The following is a 22,550-nucleotide window of genomic DNA, read 5'->3' on the forward strand; positions in this document are numbered from 1 at the left end:
TTGTAAGAACTGTATAAAATAATGCATAAGAAGTAAAATGAATGGCAAGTAAATAAGGGGAGCACATAATTTGTCATCTAAACCATGCCAACTTTGAGAGGGAGTTTTAATTTTAACAATTAGAATGGGACATTCATAAACTGAGACATCTAGTTCATATATTTGTAAAGGTTACCTATTATGAAGAAACATGAATTTCAGTTCTGCAATTGATTGCTGTGGTACTTTAAGCAAATGACCTCCCTTCTCTGGAACTCAGTTAGCCTATCTGTGAAATAGTAAAGAGGGTAAAAGGGATAAACTGAGAATTACATTGAGGTTTTGATCGTTGTTTCTTAGAGATTCATCGATAATGTGCACTCATATTACCAGTAACTGAGTAAAATACTGTATAGGATTCCCGCTTCCTGACCATTGCCACAAGGGCAAGATCCTTGTGTTCTCTGGTCCTCGAATTCCAGCTCAGAGAAAGAAGAGACTAGTTGCACCACACCTGTGCTTTCTCTCTCACCCAAGGATTGACAAGGGTGGGGCTCAACATAGAGGAGAGAATGGAAGTAAAATCTGGGCCCCAAAGGACTGCAGGCCCACTGGGATCACTGTTTTCCATGAGCACAGGCCCCACATCAGGACCAGTGGCAAAGAGGCAACATCTCCACATGGGTGGAGAGTCTTGGAGAGCGGGTGCCCAAGGGACCAGAGGGCCCTTTCCTTTTTGATCCAAGGAAACACACAACACCTCAAGAGCTCAGTACTTACAAAACACCCCAGAAACAAGAAAATTCAGAAATCAAAGAATGGGAATTACCAGGCAACTAAAACAAGGCATTTCCTTATTTTTCCCCCTGAAAGTTTCACTTAAACATCTCTGCGTGTCACTGAGCTCAGTATATCTAGAATCCACAGGACTTCTTCCCGTGCTTTTACCCTCTTCCTTCCTGTGTCACTTCCTCCCACATACACAGGAGATGAGCAGCAGGTGTGGAGGAAAGGGGCAGGCTTGCTCAGTGCCCTTTATGTTAATTGCCAAGTCAATGGGAGACAAATCACAAGTACAAGTTTGAAGAAGCAAACATCTTAGCCCTCTGCATGAGTAGGGGGAAGGAGAAAGCTTTTTGCAGAACAGTTGAATGTTTGCCAATTTTTGAGGCCCCACAACCCACGCTTCATATCACAACAGCCAGCAAGAGAAAGAGCGTCCAGTTCATATGCACCGTCTACTCCAAAGAGCCACTGAAGACTCAACAGTGAGCTTTGGGGTCCCAACCCACTACTTCAAGAACCCCTGGTCTGAAGAAGGGGAGCCTTGCTTCTCCTCCAAGCTCCAGAATTTGCCCAATTCTCACTGAGATGACAAAAAGTTCCTGAAGGTCATTCACACCCTCGACCACGTGTGTCTGACCTGGCCAATTGCTCCCTAGGGCTACCTTCCTAACCAACCCGAACTGACTCCTCCAGAAAGGGGCACTGCCAGAACAGTGTCTGCAGCACAGGACTTATTCCCGAGACCCTGACATGGGCTCTGCTGGGCTCCCACAGCTCCCAACTTCCTTTGGCCCGGGGGTGGCTCCTTGGGTCAGAATCTCCTTTTGAGTACTTGCCTGCCTAGCTAGATTGAAAACTCGGCGAGGCAGAGACCACATCCCACTTGTTCACTGTTTGGTTTCCAAGAACTCCGTCATTATTTGTTGAATAAATGAAGTAGCCAGAAGACTCAGTGGCTACTGGTCACATGGTCAAGTTAATGTCCCAGCTCAGGCACTTGGTAGTCGGATATGCTGTGGCCTCCTCTCCTGTGGCATGCATACATGTGTGCATGTCTGTGTGTGCCTGTGTTTCCTGTGTTCCCCCCAGGAGCTCCCTGAGGGTGGGCTTCACAACCCTGTTTCAGTTTGTGCCATAACTTTGCTCCTTAGGAGACTGGCTCTCATCTTTGCCATACCCACTCCTGCCCAGGAAAGTTACCTCCTGAGGAGGACCCTAGCTCTTCCTCACCCCAAGCTCCTCCTTGTCCCAACTCTGTATGACCTTGGGCACATCCTTGTTTCCTTGTCTGGGAAATGGGGAGGCTGGGGTACATGGAAAGCAGGGAGCCCATCAGTGCCACGATTGCTCATCTCAATGGTGTCTGAACACTGCTGCCTCCTGAACACTTCTGGGATTGGGAGAAGAGACTTGAGGACTCCAGACCCCACTCTCCCACCATTGTGACTTGATTTGTAGTGATGAAAATTCCTAATGCCCACCCAGGTACCTGTGGGACAATCAACATGTTTATCCAGGCCTGGCCCTCTGCCAGAGGAAATAAGACTCAGAGACAGTAGGAAACAGGCAGGAAGACCCTCCTGACTGCAAAGATAATTAAGACCAGCAACCACTTACCAAGGAAGGTTGTGGGTCTCCCTTTCCTGGAGACCATAGAAACATGGAAGCTAATGGGCCCCTAGAGATCATCTGTTCCAGCCCTTTCATTGTATAGGTAAGGAAAGTGAGACCCACAGGGAGGATGTTGCCCACCCAGGGTCACAGAGCAGCTTAACGAAAGAGCTGAAAACCAACCCTGTTGCCAGGGCTCTCCAACCAGAGTGGATTCCATTATTCCAAGCTGAGCGGCCTTATTCTCTGGCGTGTCTTTTCTGCACAGATGAGGACTCCCTGAGGCCCTTAGAGGGTGAATGGCTTATGGGAGGGAGGAGTGAGGCCAGAGGCCCCTGTCCTCAGGATGCCGAAGCCTAGGCTGCTGCTCCCTGGACACTCTCTTGCTTCCTCTGAGGACAAGAGAGACCTCTATCACTCTCGAATGTCAGATGGCTGCTCCCACCTGAGGCCCTGGATCTTTCCTCAAAGACTCACCTGTACATCCAGCCCAACCACCCTCCAGGAGGCCCCTCCTCACTTAGGCAATCAGTCAGTGGGCCCCTCAGTGGGGAGTGCCTTCCAAATGGCTCTAGCTGAGTCACAGATATCCAAAAGCAAGGTTCCTGATTTCAAGTAGCTTCTGGGGGAGGGGCTAACTGAGATACAGGCACCCTAGTGCAGCCACTTGGGAGGGGAGAAATTGGCTAGGGAATTTAAGGAGGTGAGATTGCATGGGTCTTTGACAGATGCTGGGTAGGACCCTGAGGAAGTGGAGGCCTTCCCTGCCTCCTTCCTAAAGCCTTCCCTCACCTTTCTGGAGGTAGAACAGGAGGAGGTGGCAGAGTGTGGTTGTCAGGGCACACAAATTAGGAGTATGAACTCCTGACATGAGTTACTGGCCTGGGACAGTGCCTCTGTAGTTAAGTGATCTTGAGTTCTTTATTTCACAGCTTTGAATCTCAGCCTCCTCATCTCAAAATTTGGGAACTAATGGTGCTGCACATAGCTCAATGCGGAGCTTACAGGTCTCAGGAAGAGCCTGGTGCCAATGCTTTTTCAGGATAATTTCAGTCCCTTGTTATTTCAGTATACTGGGGGGACCTACTTGGAACCCCAGAGTTGGTATAAATATTATTTTAAACTGAAGACTTTTAAGATTCAACAGGTAACAGAGGGAAGGAAAGCCTTCTCAGAGTTTCCCTTATCTGAATAAAAGCAGCGATTTCTGGGAAATACGGGTGCCACAAATTCCTTCTCAGAGTGGATCTGCTCCCAGAAAGTAGACTGGATGAAATTTACCCCAAATCCCTTCTGCAGAGGGAATTTTGTGGCCCTGTAGGATACAGAAAGACCATTCACACTTATATAGACAAGCATTATCACACACTTTCTTATCAAGTGTTTGTTCTGAAAATCCATGCATCAAAAGTCATTTATTTTCCACACAAGTGCCTTTCTCCCCCTTTTCATGAATTAAGGTGGTATAAGCACGCCAAATTCCACCCACTGCTTTGAGTTATCATCATAGTGTAGTTCTCCTGTGTATACGGAGGTTGGACATGTAATAAACTCTGTTTTTCCTCCTGTTAATCTGTCTTTTATCAGTTTAATACACACACCTCAGTTACTGAAATTAAGAGAGTAGAGCAAAGATTTTCCTTCTCTACAATGTTCAGAAAGGGGAATCTGTATATTGATGTGTAGATTGTACTTAGACTCAAATGCACTTGTGGGGGGAGGACCTTTGAGGAGGCACTGAGGGGGTATTTGATGATATTATGGAATTATTGTTAATTACTTTAGACGTTATGATAACACTGTGGTTATGTTAAAAAAGGAAACTCTTATGTTTCAAAGCTATCTACTGAATACATACAGATAAAATGGTGTGCTGTCTAGACAGAACTTGATAGTTTTTGATGCTGGGTGATGTGCAGAAGAGGACTAGTTATGCTATTCTACTTGTGTATAAGGTTGACATTTTCCATAAGAAAACATTTTCAATATGAAATGGAAAAGGGTGGATCAAGGAGGTGTTTACCCTAATGTGGCTTATGTGTTCAACTTTGGAAGGCTTTTCATTAGAGAGAAAAACAATCTTACATTTAAGAAAGTGTGTGCTTTGTGAACACCAGTGACATTGCTGGCAGTGGCTTAGGACTGGAGACAGAGATTTTGCCCACCCCCCTCATTTCAACCCCCTCATTAGGCAGCATCTGTGCTACTCCTCTCAGCCTGTAACAACCTGTTTGGTTGCCAGGCAATGGAAGCCAGGAACCAGAAGCCTTTTTCTTGGGAAGCAGAAAGGGGGAAGCACAGGGAGAGAAGCAAGGAGGGGGAAAGGTAGAAAGAAGTTGCCCAGGAGAAGGCTCTCCTTGTCTTGGGGTCTGGCTCAGGAGGAGACATGAGGGGTGCGGATGCCCTGTTGGATGCCAGTTTCCCACAGTCCCCACGTTCCATGGTTTATTCCTGGAGGCGGCACATTGTCAGAGCTTGAGGACACACAGAAGGATTGGGGGGATGCATGCATGTGCGCATCCTGTGAAGACCAGTGAGACCGGTGATTAAGTAAGATATCTGTTAGCACCCATTCACAGAGCCTGAGTTCCAGGCAGCCCTTTCCTGGGAGACACTCATGAACTCCAAATAAGTTAAAAAAAAAAAAAAGTCTAGGAAAGCAGCTCATCAAATAAAAAATCTGCAGTGCTGGTCACCCTGAGCTGGGACCATCCCAAAAGATAGGAGGGCAGGGGGCTTTTTTGGGTAGAGAAACCTGTCCTCGCTGACCTTTGGGGAAGGGAAGCAGGAGTATCTGGTGTTGCACAGTGGATTGGACATCTTATGACTGTGTTGGGAAGCCCTGTCTTCTGGCATTGTTCAGACCTAACTGTCACCGAAAGACTGTGTGGGCCTGAGCCCATCTCTGACTCTCAGTTTTCTGATTTTAGAAGATGGGAGTTATCATATTTTGCCCCCTTGCCTCCTTCCAGGCCCAGATGGGCTGGTATTAAAATGCATCCACCTCCCAATCCCATTCACCGGGAAAGACTGTAGGTACCAACACAGCCAGTGGCCTCTATCTCTCTTTGGTGAGGGCACTTCTAGAGCCACCTGGCTGTGATCATGAACTCTTTTCTGTTGGCCTAGGAAATAGGATTCCAAGAGGCTCCAGGCTGGCATGATAGGGGTTGAGGTCAATCACCTATCTCAGAAATCATCCTTTTCAGACACGGCATCTGACAATGGAAGCCTGTCTATCCAATGAGAAAAATGTCAGAGAATCCAGCAGTCAGGAGCTGAGCAAGATCAAGACCCAGACAGCCCCCTCTTTCAGCAGCATCTTTAAGGTTCCTGGTTGCTAGGAGCAGGCTCTTCCATTGCTAAGCAACAGGAGTCTGGTGGATTAAATCTGATTTCCTGAGCTCATTGGAAGGGGGTGGGGGAGAAGGCGAAATGCAGGTACCCTGGGGAAGATCATTCTTGCCTCCAAGATTTGTTGGGGGATGTGGGTACTGGGCGAAGGGAAGAGGAGGCACAGCTGGAAACTGATCCATAGGGTGAGGTGGGAGGGGGTGGTAGTGGAGGGTATATACATCAGTTATCTACACTAATAAAAGAGAAACATGGTAATTGGCATACTACCGCTACCCTTTTCATTGGCTAATCAGCGAGATATGCAAATTAACTGTCAGCCAAGATGGCGGCCGGCAGCCAGGCAGCTTGAAACTAACATGAGGCTTGCTTGCTTCAGTGACGGAGGAAACCAATGTTCCCCGCCTGCGGCTGCAGGCCTCTGAGCCTGCAGTTTAAGAAACTCTGTAACAAATAACACCGGGCTTCAGCCAGCAGGATGGCAACATTGTAAGCAAAGGCCAGAAACCTAAGAGCTGGAGCCAAGCCTCAAAGCTAAAGCTGGCCCAGAATAAAAAAAAGAAAAAGAAAAAAAGGAGCAGTTGGGAGCTTCAGTCACCCCCAGCCTGAAATAGGCCCTCAGCCCCTCACCCAGACTGGCCAGGCACCCCAGTGGGGACCCCTACCCTGAAGGGTGTGTGACCAGCTGCAAACAGCTATCATCCCCTCACCCAGGCTGGCCAGGCACCCCAGTGAGGACCCCCACCCTGATCCAGGACACCCTTCAGGGCAAACCAGCAGGCCCCCACCCATGCACCAGGCCTCTATCTTATATAGAAAAGGGTAATATGCCTCCCAGCACTGGGATCAGCGGAGCCATGAGGCCTCCCAGCACCGGGATCAGCATGACAGGGGGCAGCGCCCAAACCCTCTGACTGCCCTGCAGCTCTCTGTGTGACAGGGGGTGGGGCCACAACCTCCTTATCCACCCTGCTCTGTTTGTGACAGGGGAAGGCGCCCCAACCCCCTGATCAGCCCTGCTCTGCGCCTGATAGGGGAGATCTCCCCAACCCCCCCCATGGGCCCTGCTCTGTGTGTGACGGGGTAGAGCCATAACCTCCCCATCGGCCCTGCCCTGAGTGTGAGAGTGGCGGTGCCCCAACCCCCTGATCGGCCCTGCTCTGTGGGTGATAGAGGGCGGTGCCCCACCCCGTGATTGGCCCTGCTCTGTGCGTGACAGGGTACAGAGCCCCAACCCCCCTGATGGGCCCTGCTCTGTGTGTGAGGGGGGCAGTGCCCCAACCCCCTGATTGGCCCTGCTCTGTGCATGACAGGGTACAGAGCCCCAACCACCCTGATGGGCCCTGCTCTGTGTGTGAGGGGGGCAGCGCCCCAACCCCCTGATTGGCCCTGCTCTGTGCATGACAGGGTACAGAGCCCCAACCACCCTGATGGGCCCTGCTCTGTGAGTGACAGGGGGCAGTGCCCCAACCCCCTGATCGGCCCTGCTCTGTGCGTGACAGGGGGTGGCGCCGCAATCTCCCCATCGACCCTGTCTTGAGTGTGTCAGGGGACGGTGCCCCAACCCCCCAATCGGCCCTACCCTGATCGTGACTGAAGGTGGCATCACAACCTCCCAATCTCCCTGCTCTGTGCATGACGGGGCGGCGCCCCAACTCCCCAATCGGCCCTGCTCTGAGCCCGACCAGGGGCTGCACCTAGGGATTGGGCCTGCCCTCTGCCACCCAGGAGCAGGCCTAAGCCAGCAGGTCATTATCTCCCGAGGGGTCCCAGACTGCGAGAGGGCACAGGCCGGGCTGAGGAACCCCCCCCCCCCCTGCCCCGAGTGCACAAATTTTTGTGCACCGGGCCTCTAGTTCATTATAAAAACCCAAAGACCAGGAGTGAGGCTAGCAATTAAGATGCCAGTTAGAGCACTAATGAATGCTAATGCTGCTCCCTTTTTGAAACCTCAGGAAAAGCCTGGAGTCCCTGGGGGTATTTCTGAGCCATCTGACCAGGGCAGACAAATATGGCAGAATCAGGGCATTTTAGGGTCTGTGAGCATGCACACATCCTGAGCCTAACTTCTTGTTGAGTGACGTGCCCCTTGTAAAGTGGACCTCTGCTCTCTGCTTGAATAATAACCTCAGGATGACAGGGAACTCATATCTTCCTGCTACAGCCCTTTCTGTACCTCACCCTTAGAAAGTGCTTTTCCCATGCAGCCCAAGTCAGCCTTCCTGTGGCTCCTTCTTGCAGAGGTCCAAATCTGTCTTGCTGTAGGTACTTGTTACCTCTCTCTTCTGTGAGACCCACCTTCCACCTCTTGCCACCTCCCAGGGGACAGATTGTGTGGGGGCCTCAATATGACTTGATGCCCTCTGATTACTCCCTCCCCCAGCCTGGTATTTAGCCTGCCGAAGGGGCAAGTCAGTAAGAGGACAAATTTACAATGAATATCCAGGGCACAATTCATGCCCCAGAATCCAGACTTCTTTCACTGCTTGGCTCAGGAGGGGTCCTTCTGGCCCTGGGCATTTTGATGTTTCACATGGGGGAAAAAGACTAGTATGTGTATGTATGTGGGAGGTGGTGTTTACACACCTAATAGAGAGGAGAATGGAGATGTGATGAATTCTATAGATTCATTCTCCAGTGAAACAGCAATAGCATTATTTAAATTTGTTTAAAAGTTGTCCTACTGTCATACCGTATATGGAGGAACATTTAATCAAGACATTCTCATAAGTGGCAATAATTGCAAGGCTCTATAGCATTTGAGCCAAGACTTTCTTTCATTCCTGTCCCCCCTCCCCAGTGTGTTAAAGCTCTAACCTGTGTGTGTGGCCAATAAAAGTGACATCTGTCTCCTTCTAGCTCCTAATACTAGATTACAGTTTGATCCCTGGAAGGGCAGGATTCTGGAATCTTTTATCCCTCCCCTCCAGTTCTGTGTTTCAGAAGTTTTATTCCAGAGAGGCAAGGCCAAAAGGACTGGGGAGCCTTTGTACCACCCAGCTCCTACTAACATGGTAGAAGCTCTACTTCAGGCATGGCAGGACAAGAATATTATGTCTTTGATATTATGTCTCTCCCAGCTCACTCATAGGATGGAGGTTCCAGGAAAAGCAGTAGGTAATATCTTTATTCAGCACCCTGCTCATAGAGCAGTGTTTTCATTCTGGAAGAAATGAGTTGCCCTCCCTACCTCCAGCTCAAATGCAGTGAAGAAGTTCTGCCCAGTAGAAAGATGGGCTTTTAAGCACAGAGAGTTCCATAGAGAATTCCCTAAACTTTATTTGGAAAATGAAGTGAAGAAGTTCTTGCCTAAGGGTATTGTTGGAAACAATGAAGCTCTTGGTGGTGGCAATTAAGAGGGGACTGGGAGCTACATGGTTCTAGTAGCAACTATCAGGTACTAGACCAGCTACAAGATTAACAGAGAAAACCAAATAAATAACTAAGAAGAACTATTCTAGGGTCTCAGTAAGCCTCAATAACTGATAACAACATGCCCTTGCAAAGTATTACAACTTTAATTGGATTGGGTTGTGTTGCAATTTATGTCCATGGGCATTGTTAAGAAAAAACCAGTAGTGGAATTAAGAAGCAATAAGTGGAGACTAATAGCTGGGTTTTATACTATAAGAGATAGATCAGTCAGGAGCTAAATGGACATCTCAGTGAAAGAAACAGAGGGCCCTGTTAAAACTACAGGTATCGTGAGTGGTAGTAATAATGTGTACATGTCCAAGGTTGTGACTTCTGAGGTACAACATAGAGACTTAATAAACTTCCCTAAACTAGTCCAGAAGTCAGTAACAGTATCTGGAGATGCTATACTGTATTACCTGAAATGTCCAATTTTCAGAAAAAATTATGAAACATGGAAAGAATAGGAAAGTGTTACCCATAAACAGGAAAAAAGCAGGCAATAGAAACTTTTGAGTGGGCCAGATGTTGTACTTAGAGAAAAAGCAGCTATTACAAATATGTTCAAAGAATTAAAAGAATAAAGGGAGGATGGGTGACATTTAATAGTGTCAAGAATAAAAATAAAGCAATTAATTAAAAAGTAATAAAGGAGGGAAACAGAGATGGCAACCAGCAAGAAGGTAGGGAGGAAGAGTGTGTGAGAGAGTGAGGGAGCGATAGAAGAGTATGTGGACATGTGTGGTGAGTGTGAGTGAGAGCTAGGGACAGCTAGATCCTACAGGTCTTCCAAGGGGCTGCCAAACAGGGCAGTCTTAGATGGTGAAACCCCACTGCCACCGCAAACACTCGGGGGAGGACACCACCAGCACAGAGACCGAGCCATCTTGAAGAACAAAACTGCTTGGGACTAGGATCTTAGCCTCGCCACTACACAATCTGGTCTCAGTCGCAAACCGGGACCCTACAGCCACTGGGGTAAAAGACCTGCGGCCACAGCTGGAAACCCATGTACACCAAGACCCCAGGCACCCCGGCTGTAGATTTCTGTGAGTCACAGAGCCAATTCCTCTTCCTGCTGGCCCCACCGCAGAGGCATAAGGAACTGCCAGACCCTCAAACACACAGCAGTGGCAGCTCTACTTGAATTTGAGCCTGGGTGTACGGACATGGGAAGTTTGTTTCCAGTGACCAGAATCCATGCCCAGGCAGGGAGGCTGGGCTGAATTTGAGCCTGGGGGTGCGAACTTGGGGAGTTTGTTTCCTGCGACCAGACCCTGCACCCAAGCAGGGAGGCTGCACTGAATTTGAGCCTAGGTGTGAGACCTTGGGGAGTTTGTTTTCCTCAACCAGACCCTACGCAAATGCAGGGAGGCAGAGCTGAATTTGTGCCTAGAGCGATAACTCGTGGAGTATGTTTCCCCGCGACCAGACACCTCGCCCAAGCAGGGAGGCTTTGCTGAATTTGAACCTGGGCACTCGAACTCAGGGAGTTTGTTTCCCGCGACCAGACCCCTTGCCCACAAAGGGAGGCAGCGCTTAATTTGAGCCTGGGTGTATGGACATGGGGAGTCTGTTTCCCACAGTGCATACCCGTGTGACCAGTGATTTGACTCTGTTTCTCATCACGCATGCCTGGAATCCCTGATTCCAAGTGCATTCACACTTTGAGCCAGTGATTCTAATTCTTGGCGCATGTGCACACAGAGACACTGATTCTCAGCGCGAGACCACACCAAGCAACAGAGACTCTGATACTCAATTCTCGGCGTGGACACAGGGGTCTCTGACTCCTGACACACACAAGGGGACTCTGATCTTTGGCACATGCCAGTAGGGTCTCTGTTTCAGCGTGCTGCAGGCAGGGTCCCTGATTCTAGGTGTGCATACGAGGCCACACTAAGCACCTGTAACTCTGATCCTGGGTGAGCGTGGCTCCCACCAACCCATGGCAGCCACACATCTTGATGTCAGAGCTCTTCAGTGATACTCAGGGGGTGCAAAGCTCCCACTGCACATGGCCCAGGCCTCTGCAACTCGACATTTGAACCTTCTGGTGATAGTCAGAATGGGGAGACAATGAAACAATCCCTAGAGGAAAGAAAAAGAGAAATCGCCAAGAAAGGAAATAAGTGAAATGGAAGCATGCAACATGACAAAAAAAAGAATTCAGAGTAATGGTCAAACAGTTCATACACCTGATGAACGAGAAAATCAAAAACCTATGCAAAAATCGGGAAGAAATGAAAGTGATATAGCTACAATCAAAAACACCATGGAAGGTTTCAACAATAGACTAGAAGAAGCAGAGGACCGATTTAGTGAGTTAGAAGATAAAGTACAGAAACAAGCCCAATCTGAACATCAACTGGAGAAATAAATTAAAAAGCAGGAGGAGAGCCTAAGGGAGCTTTGGGACAATGCAAAATGAAGTAACATATGCATAATAGGGCTGCCAGAAGGACAAGAAGAGCAGCAAGGATTAGAAAACCTATTTGAAGAAATAATGATAGAAACTTCCCTGATATGGGGAAGAAAAAAGTTAAACAAGTACAGACAGTCCCAAGCAAGATGAATCCCAAAAGACCCACACCAAGACGCTCCATAATTACTATGGCAAATGTTAAGGAAAAGAGAGAATCTTAAAGGCTGGAAGAGAGAGACAGAGAGTTACCTACAAAGGATCCCTCATCAGATTATCAAATGCTTTCTCAATAGAAACACATCAAGCTAGAAGGGAATGGAAGGAGTTATACAAAGTGATGCAAAGCAAAGGACTGAATCCAAGAATACACTATCCAGCAAGACTATCAATCAAAATTGGGGGGAAATCAGGAGTTCACAGACAAAAAAAAAGGCTAAGGGAGTTTATCACTACCAAGCGAGCAATGCAAGAAATGCTAAAGGGAATGCTTTAAAAACAAGAAATAAAAAAGTAAGCAGGAACACAGGCACAAAAAATAGAAATAGCTACAAACAAGTACCTTTCAATAATAACTTTAAATGTAAACGGACTAAATGCTCCAATCAAAAGACATTTTCAGAACATTTCACCACAAAGCCACGAAATATACATTCTCAAGTGCACATGGGACATTTTAAAAAATAGAACACATATTGGGACACAACCAAAAGACAATGGCTGAATGGATAAAAAAACCAAAAACATGACCCATATATATGCTGTCTACAAGAGACCCACCTCAGAACAAGGGACTCACACAGACTGAAAGTGAAGGGATGGAAAATATCTTTCAGGAAAATGGAAATGAAAAAAAAGCTGAGGTAGCAATACTTATATCTGACAAAATTGACCTCAAAGTGAAGCCCATAATAAGAGATAAGGAAGGCCACTTCATAATACTAAAGGGATCAATACAACAAGAGGATATAACCCCAATAAAAATATATGCACCAAATGCAGGAGCACCCAAATACATACAAAACTCCTGGAAGATATCAAGGGAGAGATCGACAACAATACAATCATAGTAGGGGACTTTAATATACCACTGACATCACTGGATAAATCCTCTAGACAAAAAGTAAGCAAAGAAATAGCAATCCTAAACGACTCACTAAATCAGGTGGACTTAATTGACATCTTCAGAACATTTCACCCCAAAGCCACGAAATATACATTCTCAAGTGCAGATTGGACATTTTAAAAAATAGACCACATATTGGGTCACAAGCAAAGTCTCCCCAAATTCAAGAAGACTGTAATCAAACCAAGCATCCTCTCAGACCACAATGGCATAGTATTAGAAACAAACTACAATAAAAACAATCCAAAAAAACCTCAAAGACTTGGAAGCTGAATGGCATGCTATTAAACAATCATTGGGATACAAATGAGATCAAAGAAGAAATTAAAAACATCCTGGAAACTAATGACAATAAAAATACAACAATCCAAAATCTATGGTATACAATGAAAGCAGTCCTGAGAGGGAAGTTTATAGCTCTACAGGCCTACCTCAAAAAACAAAACAAAACAAAACAAAACAAAACAAAAAAAAAACAAGAAAAAATGGTGGTAAATCATCTAACTCTAAAACTCAAAGATTTATTTATTTATTTTATTTTTTGTGTGATTTATGATCTTCATTTATTTTAATTGACAATGCTTTTAAATATGTGTCTGATTGTACATAGTGTAAAATAAACATTTTCTTTTTCCTCTAAATTTTATTATTTGTTTTTTTTATTGCTTAAAGTATTACAAAGAGTATTACATATGTCTCCTTTTTTTCCCCCTGCCCTTGACAATCCCCTGGCCTCCCCTACCCCCCAGTGTCTTATGTCCATTGGTTATGCTTATATGCATGCATACAAGTCCTTTGGTTGATCTCTTACTCACCCCCCTCCTCCCCTCCCACCCTCCCTGGCCTTCCTGCTGTAGTTTGACAGTCTGTTCGAGGCAGCTCTGCCTCTGTATCTATTTTTGTTCATAAGTTTATAATGGTCTTTATTATCCAGAAATGAGTGAGATCATGTGGTATTTTTCCTTCATTGACTGGCTTATTTCACTTAGCATAATGCTCTCCAGTTCCATCCATGCTGTTGCAAATGGTAAGAGTTCCTTCTTTTTTATAGCAGCATAGTATTCCATCATGTAGATGTACCACAGTTTTCTAATCCACTCATCTACAGATGGGCACTTAGGCTGTAAAACTCAAAGATTTAGAAAGAGAGCAACAAGAAGAGCCCAGAGTGTGCAGAAGGAAGGAGATAATAAAGATCAGAGCAGAAATAAATGACATAGAGACCAAAAAAATACAAAAGACAAATGAAACCAGTAGCTGGTTCTTTGAAAGGATAAACAAGATTGATGAACCTCTAGCCAGGCTCACTAAGAAGCAAGAGAGAGGACCCAAATTAAAAAAAAAAAAATCAGAAATGAAAGAGGTGAAATAACAACAGACCCCACAGAAATACAAATGATTGTTAAAAAAATACTATGAACAACTCTATTCCAACAAACTAGACAACATGGAGGAAATGGACACATTGCTAGAAAAATACAACCTTCCAAAACTCAATCAGGAAGATTCTAAAAATCTCAATAGGCTTATAACTATGGAAGAAATTGAAGCTGTCATAAAAAAGCTTCCAGCAAACAAAAGCCCAGGGCCAGACGGCTTCACAGGGGAGTTTTACTAAACATTCAAGGAAGAAGTAAAACCTATCCTCCTCAGACTATTCCAAAAAATTAAAGAGGAAGGAACACTTCCAAGTACATTCTAATCATCTGAGAGATGCAAGTCAAAATTACAATGAGGTACCATCTCACACCTGTAAGAATGACTATCATCAACAAATCAACAAATGACAAGTGTTGGTGAGGATGCAGAAAAAAGGAACCCTAGTGCACTGCTGACGGTAATGCAGACTGACTGGTGCAGCCACTGTGGAGAACAGTATGGAGTTTCCTCAAAAAATTAAAAATGGAACTCCCATTTGACCCAGTGATCCCACTTCTAGCAATATATCTCAAGAAGCTAGAAACACCAATCAGAAAGGATATATGCACCCCTATGTTCATAGCAGCACAATTCACTATTGCTAAGATTTGGAAACAGCCTAAGTGCCCATCAGCAGATGAGTGGATTAAAAAACTGTGGTACATCTACACAGTGGAATACTGCTCTGCGGTAAAAAAGAAGGAATTCTTACCATTTACAACAGTATGAATGGAACTGGAGAGCATTATGCTAAGTGAAATAAGCCAGTCAGAGAAAGATAAATATCACATGACCTCACTCATTTATGGAATATAATGAACAACATAAACTGATGAACAAAAACAGATCTAGAGACAGAGAAAGAAGCATCGATCAGACTTCCAAACCTCAGAGGGAAGGTAGGGGAGGGTGGGGGTAAGGGGGAGAGATCAACCAAAGGACTTGTATTCGTGCATATAAGCCTAACTTATGGACACAGATAATAGGGGGTTGAGGGCATGAGTGGGGGGTTGGGGGGGGGGAATGGCGGGATGAGGACACATATGTAATACCTTAATCAATAAAGAAATTAAAAAATAATAAAGGAAATCATGTTCAAAAAAGTAAATGATGACAATTTATTACCACATAGAGGATATCAATAAAGTTATACATTTTTTTAAAAAGAAGCACATGGAGGGCGGCGGAGGTGATGCGCCGGGGAAGATGGAAGATAACCAGTGTGCGGAAGAGACCACTTTGGTTGTTGACAAAGTGAGCAACATTGTGAAAGAGGCTATAGAAAGTGCCATCGGTGGCAACGCCTATCAGCACAGCAAAGTCAATCAGTGGACCACAAATGTCGTAGAACAAACTTTAAGCCAACTCACCAAGCTGGGAAAACCATTCAAATACATTGTGACCTGTAAAATTATGCAGAAGAATGGAGCAGGACTACACATGGCGAGTTCTTGCTTCTGGGACAGCTCTACTGACGGGAGCTGCACTGTGCTATAGTAGAATAAGACCATGTACTACATTGTCAGCGCCTTCGGACTGTCCATCTGACTGACCTCCTCATCCCCCCAGGCTCTTTCTCCTCTGTCTCAACATTTCTCTCGGATCTTCTAACCACCAGCCATGAATTCAGTGAACAGCCTTCCCACATTTTGTTTTCTGTGGCACTCTCAACATGCAGAGAAAAACCCAAATGACCGCACTGTCCTGTGATCAACACACCCTCAATCACGGATCGTTCTTGGGCAGTTGGAACCTGGACTGCCACGTGTCCGCACTCTGAATATCTCTGTTCAAAGGTGCTTAACACTCAACCTGTTAGTGTGAACATTTCTCTACTCTCTGAAATCATTTAAACACACTAATTTTTCCATACTTTTTACTTTTGTTAGAATAAATTATTCCAATTTAAAAAAAAAAGAAACACATGAAAATACTGAAGTTGAAATGTACAATAAGTGAAATGAAAATTCAATAGAGGAGCTCAACAGTAGATTTGAGGTGGCAGAAGAAAAAAATGAGTAAACTCAAAGACAGATCAATACAAATTATGCAAATTGAAAAACATTGAGAATATAGAATGATGAAAAATGAAGACAGCCTCCGAGAAATGTGGAACACCATTAAGCACGCCAATACACATGAGATGAAAGTACAGAGAAGAGTGAAAGAGATAGAAAAAAATAATCAAAAATAATAAAATTCCTCAAATTTGATTAAAACATGAATTTATATATCTAAGAAGCTCTACAAATAATAAGTAGAAAACACAAAAAGATACACCCCAGGCACACCACAGTCAAAATGTGGAAAGCCAAAAACAAAGGGAAATCATGAAAGCAGCAAGAGAAAAATGACTCATCATGTATAAGAAAAACTCTGATAAGATTAATGGCTGACTTCTACCAAAAAGAATGGAGACCAGAGGCAGTGAGATGACATTCAAAGCCATGAAAGGGAAAAAACTGTCAACCAAAAATCTTTTCTATATAATGTCTAAAATAGGCAAATCCATAGAAACAAATAGTAGATTACGTGTCACTAAAGGTTGCGGGATTGGAGTAAGGGTAGAGACTGCTACTAGGAACTATCTTTTTGGAGTGATAAAAATGTTCTGGAATTAGATATTTATAATATTTGGAAAACATTGGAAATATACTAAAAACACCAAATCATACACTTTAAAATAGTGAATGTTGCCGAAACCGGTTTGGCTCAGTGGATAGAGCGTTGGCCTGCGGACTGAAAGGTCCTGGGTTCGATTCCGGTCAAGGGCATGTACCTGGGTTGCGGGCACATCCCCAGTAGGAGATGTGCAGGAGGCAGCTGATCGATGTTTCTCTCTCATTGATGTTTCTAACTCTCTATCTCTCTCCCTTCCTCTCTGTAAAAAATCAATAAAATATATATAAAAAAATAGTGAATGTTATAGTGTGTTTTATCTCAATAAAAAAATGAAAAATAAAGATCTCAAATCAATAACCTAACTTCCTGCCGAAACCGGTTTGGCTCAGTGGATAGAGCGTCGGCCTGCGGACTGAAAGGTCCCAGGTTCGATTCCGGTCAAGGGCATGTGCCTGGGTTGCGGGCACATCCCCAGTGGGGGGTGTGCAGGAGGCGGCTGATCGATGTTTCTAACTCTCTATCTCTCTTCCTTCCTCTCTGTAAAAAATCAATAAACTATATTTAAAAAAAAAAGTGCTCTTGGGAGATTGTAGAAAAAAACAATAAAAAAAAATTATTAAAAAAAAAATAACCTAACTTCCTAGCTAAAAAAAACCTAGAAAAAGAACAGCAAACTAAACCCAAAGCAAGCATAAGGAAGGCAATAATTAAGAGTAGGACATAAATAAGTAAAATAGAGAATAAAAAGCAATTGGGGAAAATCAATAAAACCACAAGTTGGTTCTTCAAAATATCTGCAAAATTGTCAAATCTTTAATGAGATTGAACAAGAACAAAACAGAGATGACTCAAATTAGTAAAAGTAAGAATAAAAATGAGCTATCACTACAACCTTACAGAAATAAAAAGAGCAAAAAGAAACACTATGGATAATTTTATGCCACTAAATTAAGTAATTTGAACAAAATGGAAAAATTCCTACAAAACCACAAACTACCAAAATTGGTGCAAGAAGAAACAGAAAACCTGAAAAGAGATATAAGAAATTGAATTAGGAGAGAAACTAAGATGGTGGCATAGATAAACACCGGGAAATAGTCGCCTCACACAACAATTGAAAAATATCCCAAAGGACGGAGTAAACATCGTCCAGAACAACAGGATGGCTGGCTGAGTGTAATTTCTACAACTAGAAGAAAAGAAAAGCACGCTGAGAGCCAGAGGAGCTGCGGAGGCTGAGTGCAGAGGTACGGCGGCGGCTCGCACGCGTGGAAAGGGGGTGGCACCTGAGGACGCGGCTGTCTTTTTGAATCACAAGCTCCCGACTGCTCTGAACTCCGGTTCCGGGAAGTCTCTGGGGATCCAGGACTCATACGAGGAGAGGCTGGTCTGTGAGGCGGCAGCGGGCGAACTTGAGGGCGGATTTCCCTCAGAGGTGCTTGCAGCCGTTACCGGGACACTGAGACGCGCGACTCCGGGCGTGGAGAATCAGCCATAGCTTCTTTCTCCGCCCTTTTGACTCCCTGAGACCCCGCCCCACCCAGGCTGCGGCAGAGGCTTTTGCATGTGAATGTACCTAACTACAGCCCAGGCAGACAGACCCGGAACTTCCAAGAGAAGGCCCAAGGCCCCGCAGTGGCTTGCATTGCTTCACAGCTGAGCCTCTTCGTGGCTCCTGCTGTGTGGCCTCAGGCAGGGGCTGAATTAGCACCTCCTTAGATCCAGGAGCCACTGTACCCAGTGGTCAGAGGGGGACCATTCTCCCACTTCAGACACAGCTGATTCCCACAGCCAATTGGCCTGGAGGTCAATTCCTCCCAGTGATCCTACAACAACCAAGGCACCAAGAGCGCACCAAGAGTGTCCACCCCAGGTAACTGGGGAGGCTGAGCCACTGGGCCCTGCAGGACACCTGGCACGCAGGGCCACTCTATCAACACAGGAAATCAGCCAAAATGCGGAGACAAAGAAACAGGTCACAAATGGCAGAAACGGAGGAAAGCAAATGACTGGATATAGAGTTCAAGGCCACGTTTATAAGGTTTTTCAAGAATTTTATGGAAACCGCCAATAAATTTAGTGAGACCCTGGAGGATATGAAAAAAGACCAACTAGAAATTAAGCATACACTGACTGAAATAAAGAATAATATACAGAGATCCAACAGCAGACAAGAGGATCCCAAGAATCAAGTCAAAGATTTGAAATACAAAGAAACAAAAAATACCCAACCGAAAAAGAAAAAAGAAAAGAGATTCAAAAAATATGAAGACAGTGTAAGGAACCTCTGGGACAGCTTCAAGTGTACCAACATCAGAATTATAGGGGTACCAGAAGGAGAGAGAGGGCAAGATATTGAAAACCTTTTTGAAGAAATAATGACAGAAAACTTCCCCCACCTGGTGAAAGAAATGGACCTACAAGTCCAGGAAGCGCAGAGAACCCCAAACAAAAGGAATCCAAAGAGGACCACACCAAGACACATCATAATTAAAATGCCAAGAGCAAAAGATAAAGAGAGAATCTTAAAAGCAGCAAGAGAAAGACAGTCAGTTACCTACAAGGGAGTACCCATACGACTGTAGCTGATTTCTCAACAGAAACCATGCAGGCCAGAAGAGAGTGGCAAGAAATATTCAAAGAGATGAATAGCAAGAACCTGCAACCAAGATTACTTTATCCAGCAAAGCTATCATTCAGAATGGAAGGTCAGCTTCACGGATAAGAAAAAGCTAAAGGAGTTCATCACCACCAAACCAGCATTATATGAAATGCTGAAAGGTATTCTTTAAGAAGAGGAAGAAGAAAAAGGAACTCTTACCATTTGCCACAGCATGGATGGAACTGGAGAGCGGATAAATACCACAGGATCTCACTCATTTGTGGAATATAATGAATAACATAAACTGATGAACATGGACTGATCCAGAGATGGAGAGGCATTGATTGGACTGTCGGGCCTTGGAGGGAAGGTAGGGGAGGGTGGGGGCAAGGGGGAAAGATCAACCAAAGGACTTATATGCAAGCATATAGGCCTAACCAATGGACACGGACAACGGGGGGGGTGAGGGCATGAGCGGGGGTGGGGTAGAGGGTACACCTATGTAATATCTTAATCAATAAAAAATATATATATAAAAAGTAATTGATTTAGTACATAAAGAACTCCCTGCCCCCCCCACACACACACCATCTTGGTTGGGTTAATTTGCATATAGTCGCTCTGATTGGCTGTTGGGTGTGGCTTAGGGCATAGCAAAGGTACGGTCAATTAGCATCTTTGTCTTTTATTAGTGTAGATTGCTGTCTATCTCTCCCTTGATATCTTCCAGATTTTTTTTTTTTAATGTATCTGTGCATTCCTATATTGGGTGCATATGTGTTTACTAGAGTTGTGTCCTCTTGTTGAATTACTCCCTTTAGTATTATGAAGTGGCCCTCCTTATCTCTTGTTATGGTTTTCACTTTGAGGTCAATTTTGTCAGATGTAAATATTGCTATCCCAGCTTTTTTCATTTCCATTTGCCTGAAGAATTTTTTTGCATCCCTTCATTTTCATTCTGTGTGAGTCCTTTGTTCTCAGGTGGGTTTCTTGTAAATAGTATATGTATGGGTCATGTTTTCTTATCCATTCAGTCACTCTATTTCTTTTCATTAGATTTTTTTAATACATTTACATCTAAGGTTATAACTGATAGGTACTTGTTTGTTGATATTTTTACCCTTTATGTCTCTGTTTCTCCTTTTCTCTCTAGTCCTATTTCTTAGATCAGTCGCTTTAGCATTTCTTGCATTGCTAGCTTGGTGGTAATAAAATCCCTCAGACTGTTTTGACTACAAAGCTCCTGACTTCCCCTTTAATTTTGAATGATATCCTTGCTGGATAGAGTATACCTGGATTCAGTCTCTTGCTTTGCATCACTTTGTATTCTTCATTCCACCCTTCTGTCCTGATGTGTTTCTGTTGAAAAATCAGTTGATTATCTAAAGGGAGATCCCTTATAGGTAATTTTATGTCTCCTTCTGGCAGCCATTAAGATTCTTACTTTGTTGTTGATGTTTTCTAATTTAATTATAATATTTCTTGGTGTCTGGCTTTTTGGGTTCATCTTGTTTGGGATTTTGTGTGCTTCTTGGACTTGTGTGACTTTTTCTTTCCAACGTCATGGAAGTTTTCTGTCATTATTTCTTCAAACAAATTTTCTATTCCTTGCTCAGCTTCCTCTCTTTCTAGCACCCCAATTATGTGGATGTAGTTTCATTTTGTATTTTCCCAGAGCTTCCTTAGACTCTCCTTTTGCTTTTTAAGTGTGTTTGTTTTGTTTGTTTCTTTGTTTTAGTTCCTGATCTGCTTGGGTTTTTTTCTACCTTGTCTTCTAACTTGCTGATGTGGACCTCAGCTTCCTCTGGTTTAGTATTGAAACCTTCCATTTTTTTTCTTTATTGCAGCCAAGTCATTCTTCATTTCCTCTTGATTCTTACACATTTGGTGAATATCTCGTCCAGCCTTTTCAGTATACATACTAGGTGTACCGGTTAATAATGGCAGATTTTGTAATCAAAGAAAACAATAATTTCAAGAGAAACATCAAAAGTACTTCATTCAAAGTAATGTCCATCACTAGCTATACATTTCCCCATCTTTCAGGTAATTTGTGGATACCGTCACAATAAAACTTTTCTTGTTTTGAGGCAAACCATTCAGAGACCTAATTTTTCACTTCTTCATTCGTTTTGAAATGCTGCTCAGAAAGTGCGCGTCCCATCAATCAGAACAAGTGGTAATCTAAAGGAGCAAGGTCACGTGAATACAGTGGGTGGGTTAATACTTCCCAGGCAAGATCTTTTAACTGGTTTTGAAGTGTGCGATGGTGCATTATCATGAAGCAAAATTACTTTGCTGTGTCTTCTGGCACATTCTGGTCATTTCAACATCAAAGCATGGTTCAAATTAATTATTTGTTGTCAGTAGCAATCAGTATTAACAGTTTCACCTAGTTTTAGAAGCTCATAATACACCACACCTTCCTGATCCCACCAAACGCAGAGCGTTGTCTTCTTTCCGAAGTGATTTGGCCTTGCAGTCGATGTTGATGGTTGACATGGATCAACTCATGATTTTGTGTGTTTGGGATTCTCAAAATAAATCCATGTTTCATTGCCCGTCACAATTCGATGCAAAAAAAAGGCTTTCTTTCATGCCATTGAAGCAACGTTTTACAGATGACTTTTGGGTTTTCCATTTGTCTTTCATTTACTTCATGTGGCACCCATTTTCCTTCCTTCAATATCTTTCCCATTGCTTGTAAACAATTGGATATTATTTGCTGAGCAACGTTTAATCTTTCTGCAAGTTGTTTGTAAGTTTGACACGCATCTTCATCCAATAATGCTTGTAATTATTGGTCTTCAAACTTTTTCGGTTGACCTGGGCGTTCTTTGTCTTTCACATCAAAATAATCACTTTTAAAGCATTTAAACCAGCATTCACAAGTTTCTTGAGATGGAGCATGTTCACCATAAGCTTCCCAAAGTATTCAGCAGGACTTTTCTTCAAAATAAAGTAATGAATTAAAACTTCCCACAAATGCTCTTTTTTTGGCACGAAATTTGACATTTTTTCAGTGTAAAAATATCTATGATGTTAACACCTTCAGCAAATTTGACATATGAAGTTTTGAAGCTTGTTGTCAATACAACAAAATAGCATACATATCAAATCGCATATATCTCAACATATGTGTAACTCCATATAGAGAAAAAATCCGCATTATTAACCGGTAGACCTAGTATAACCATAACTCTGAATTGTTTCTC

At 44.0% G+C, this 22,550-nt stretch overlaps 2 protein-coding genes across 2 annotated transcripts in view; one reads left to right on the forward strand and one right to left on the reverse strand.

Moving 5' to 3' along the window:
- Nucleotides 1–22,550, reverse strand: part of SLC16A2 (solute carrier family 16 member 2) — a 175,980-nt gene that overhangs the window by 71,545 nt on the left and 81,885 nt on the right. The window lies entirely within an intron of this gene.
- On the forward strand, nt 15,318–15,659 carry LOC308511320 (dynein light chain Tctex-type 1-like; the record flags this gene model as incomplete). Its single annotated transcript, XM_081081358.1, is given in 3 exon segments — nt 15,318–15,601; nt 15,603–15,609; nt 15,612–15,659. Coding segments are annotated over 3 exon segments (339 nt in total).

This window comes from Myotis nattereri (assembly GCF_964212035.1).
Source record: "Myotis nattereri genome assembly, chromosome: X".
NCBI classification, from domain to species: domain Eukaryota; kingdom Metazoa; phylum Chordata; class Mammalia; order Chiroptera; family Vespertilionidae; genus Myotis; species Myotis nattereri.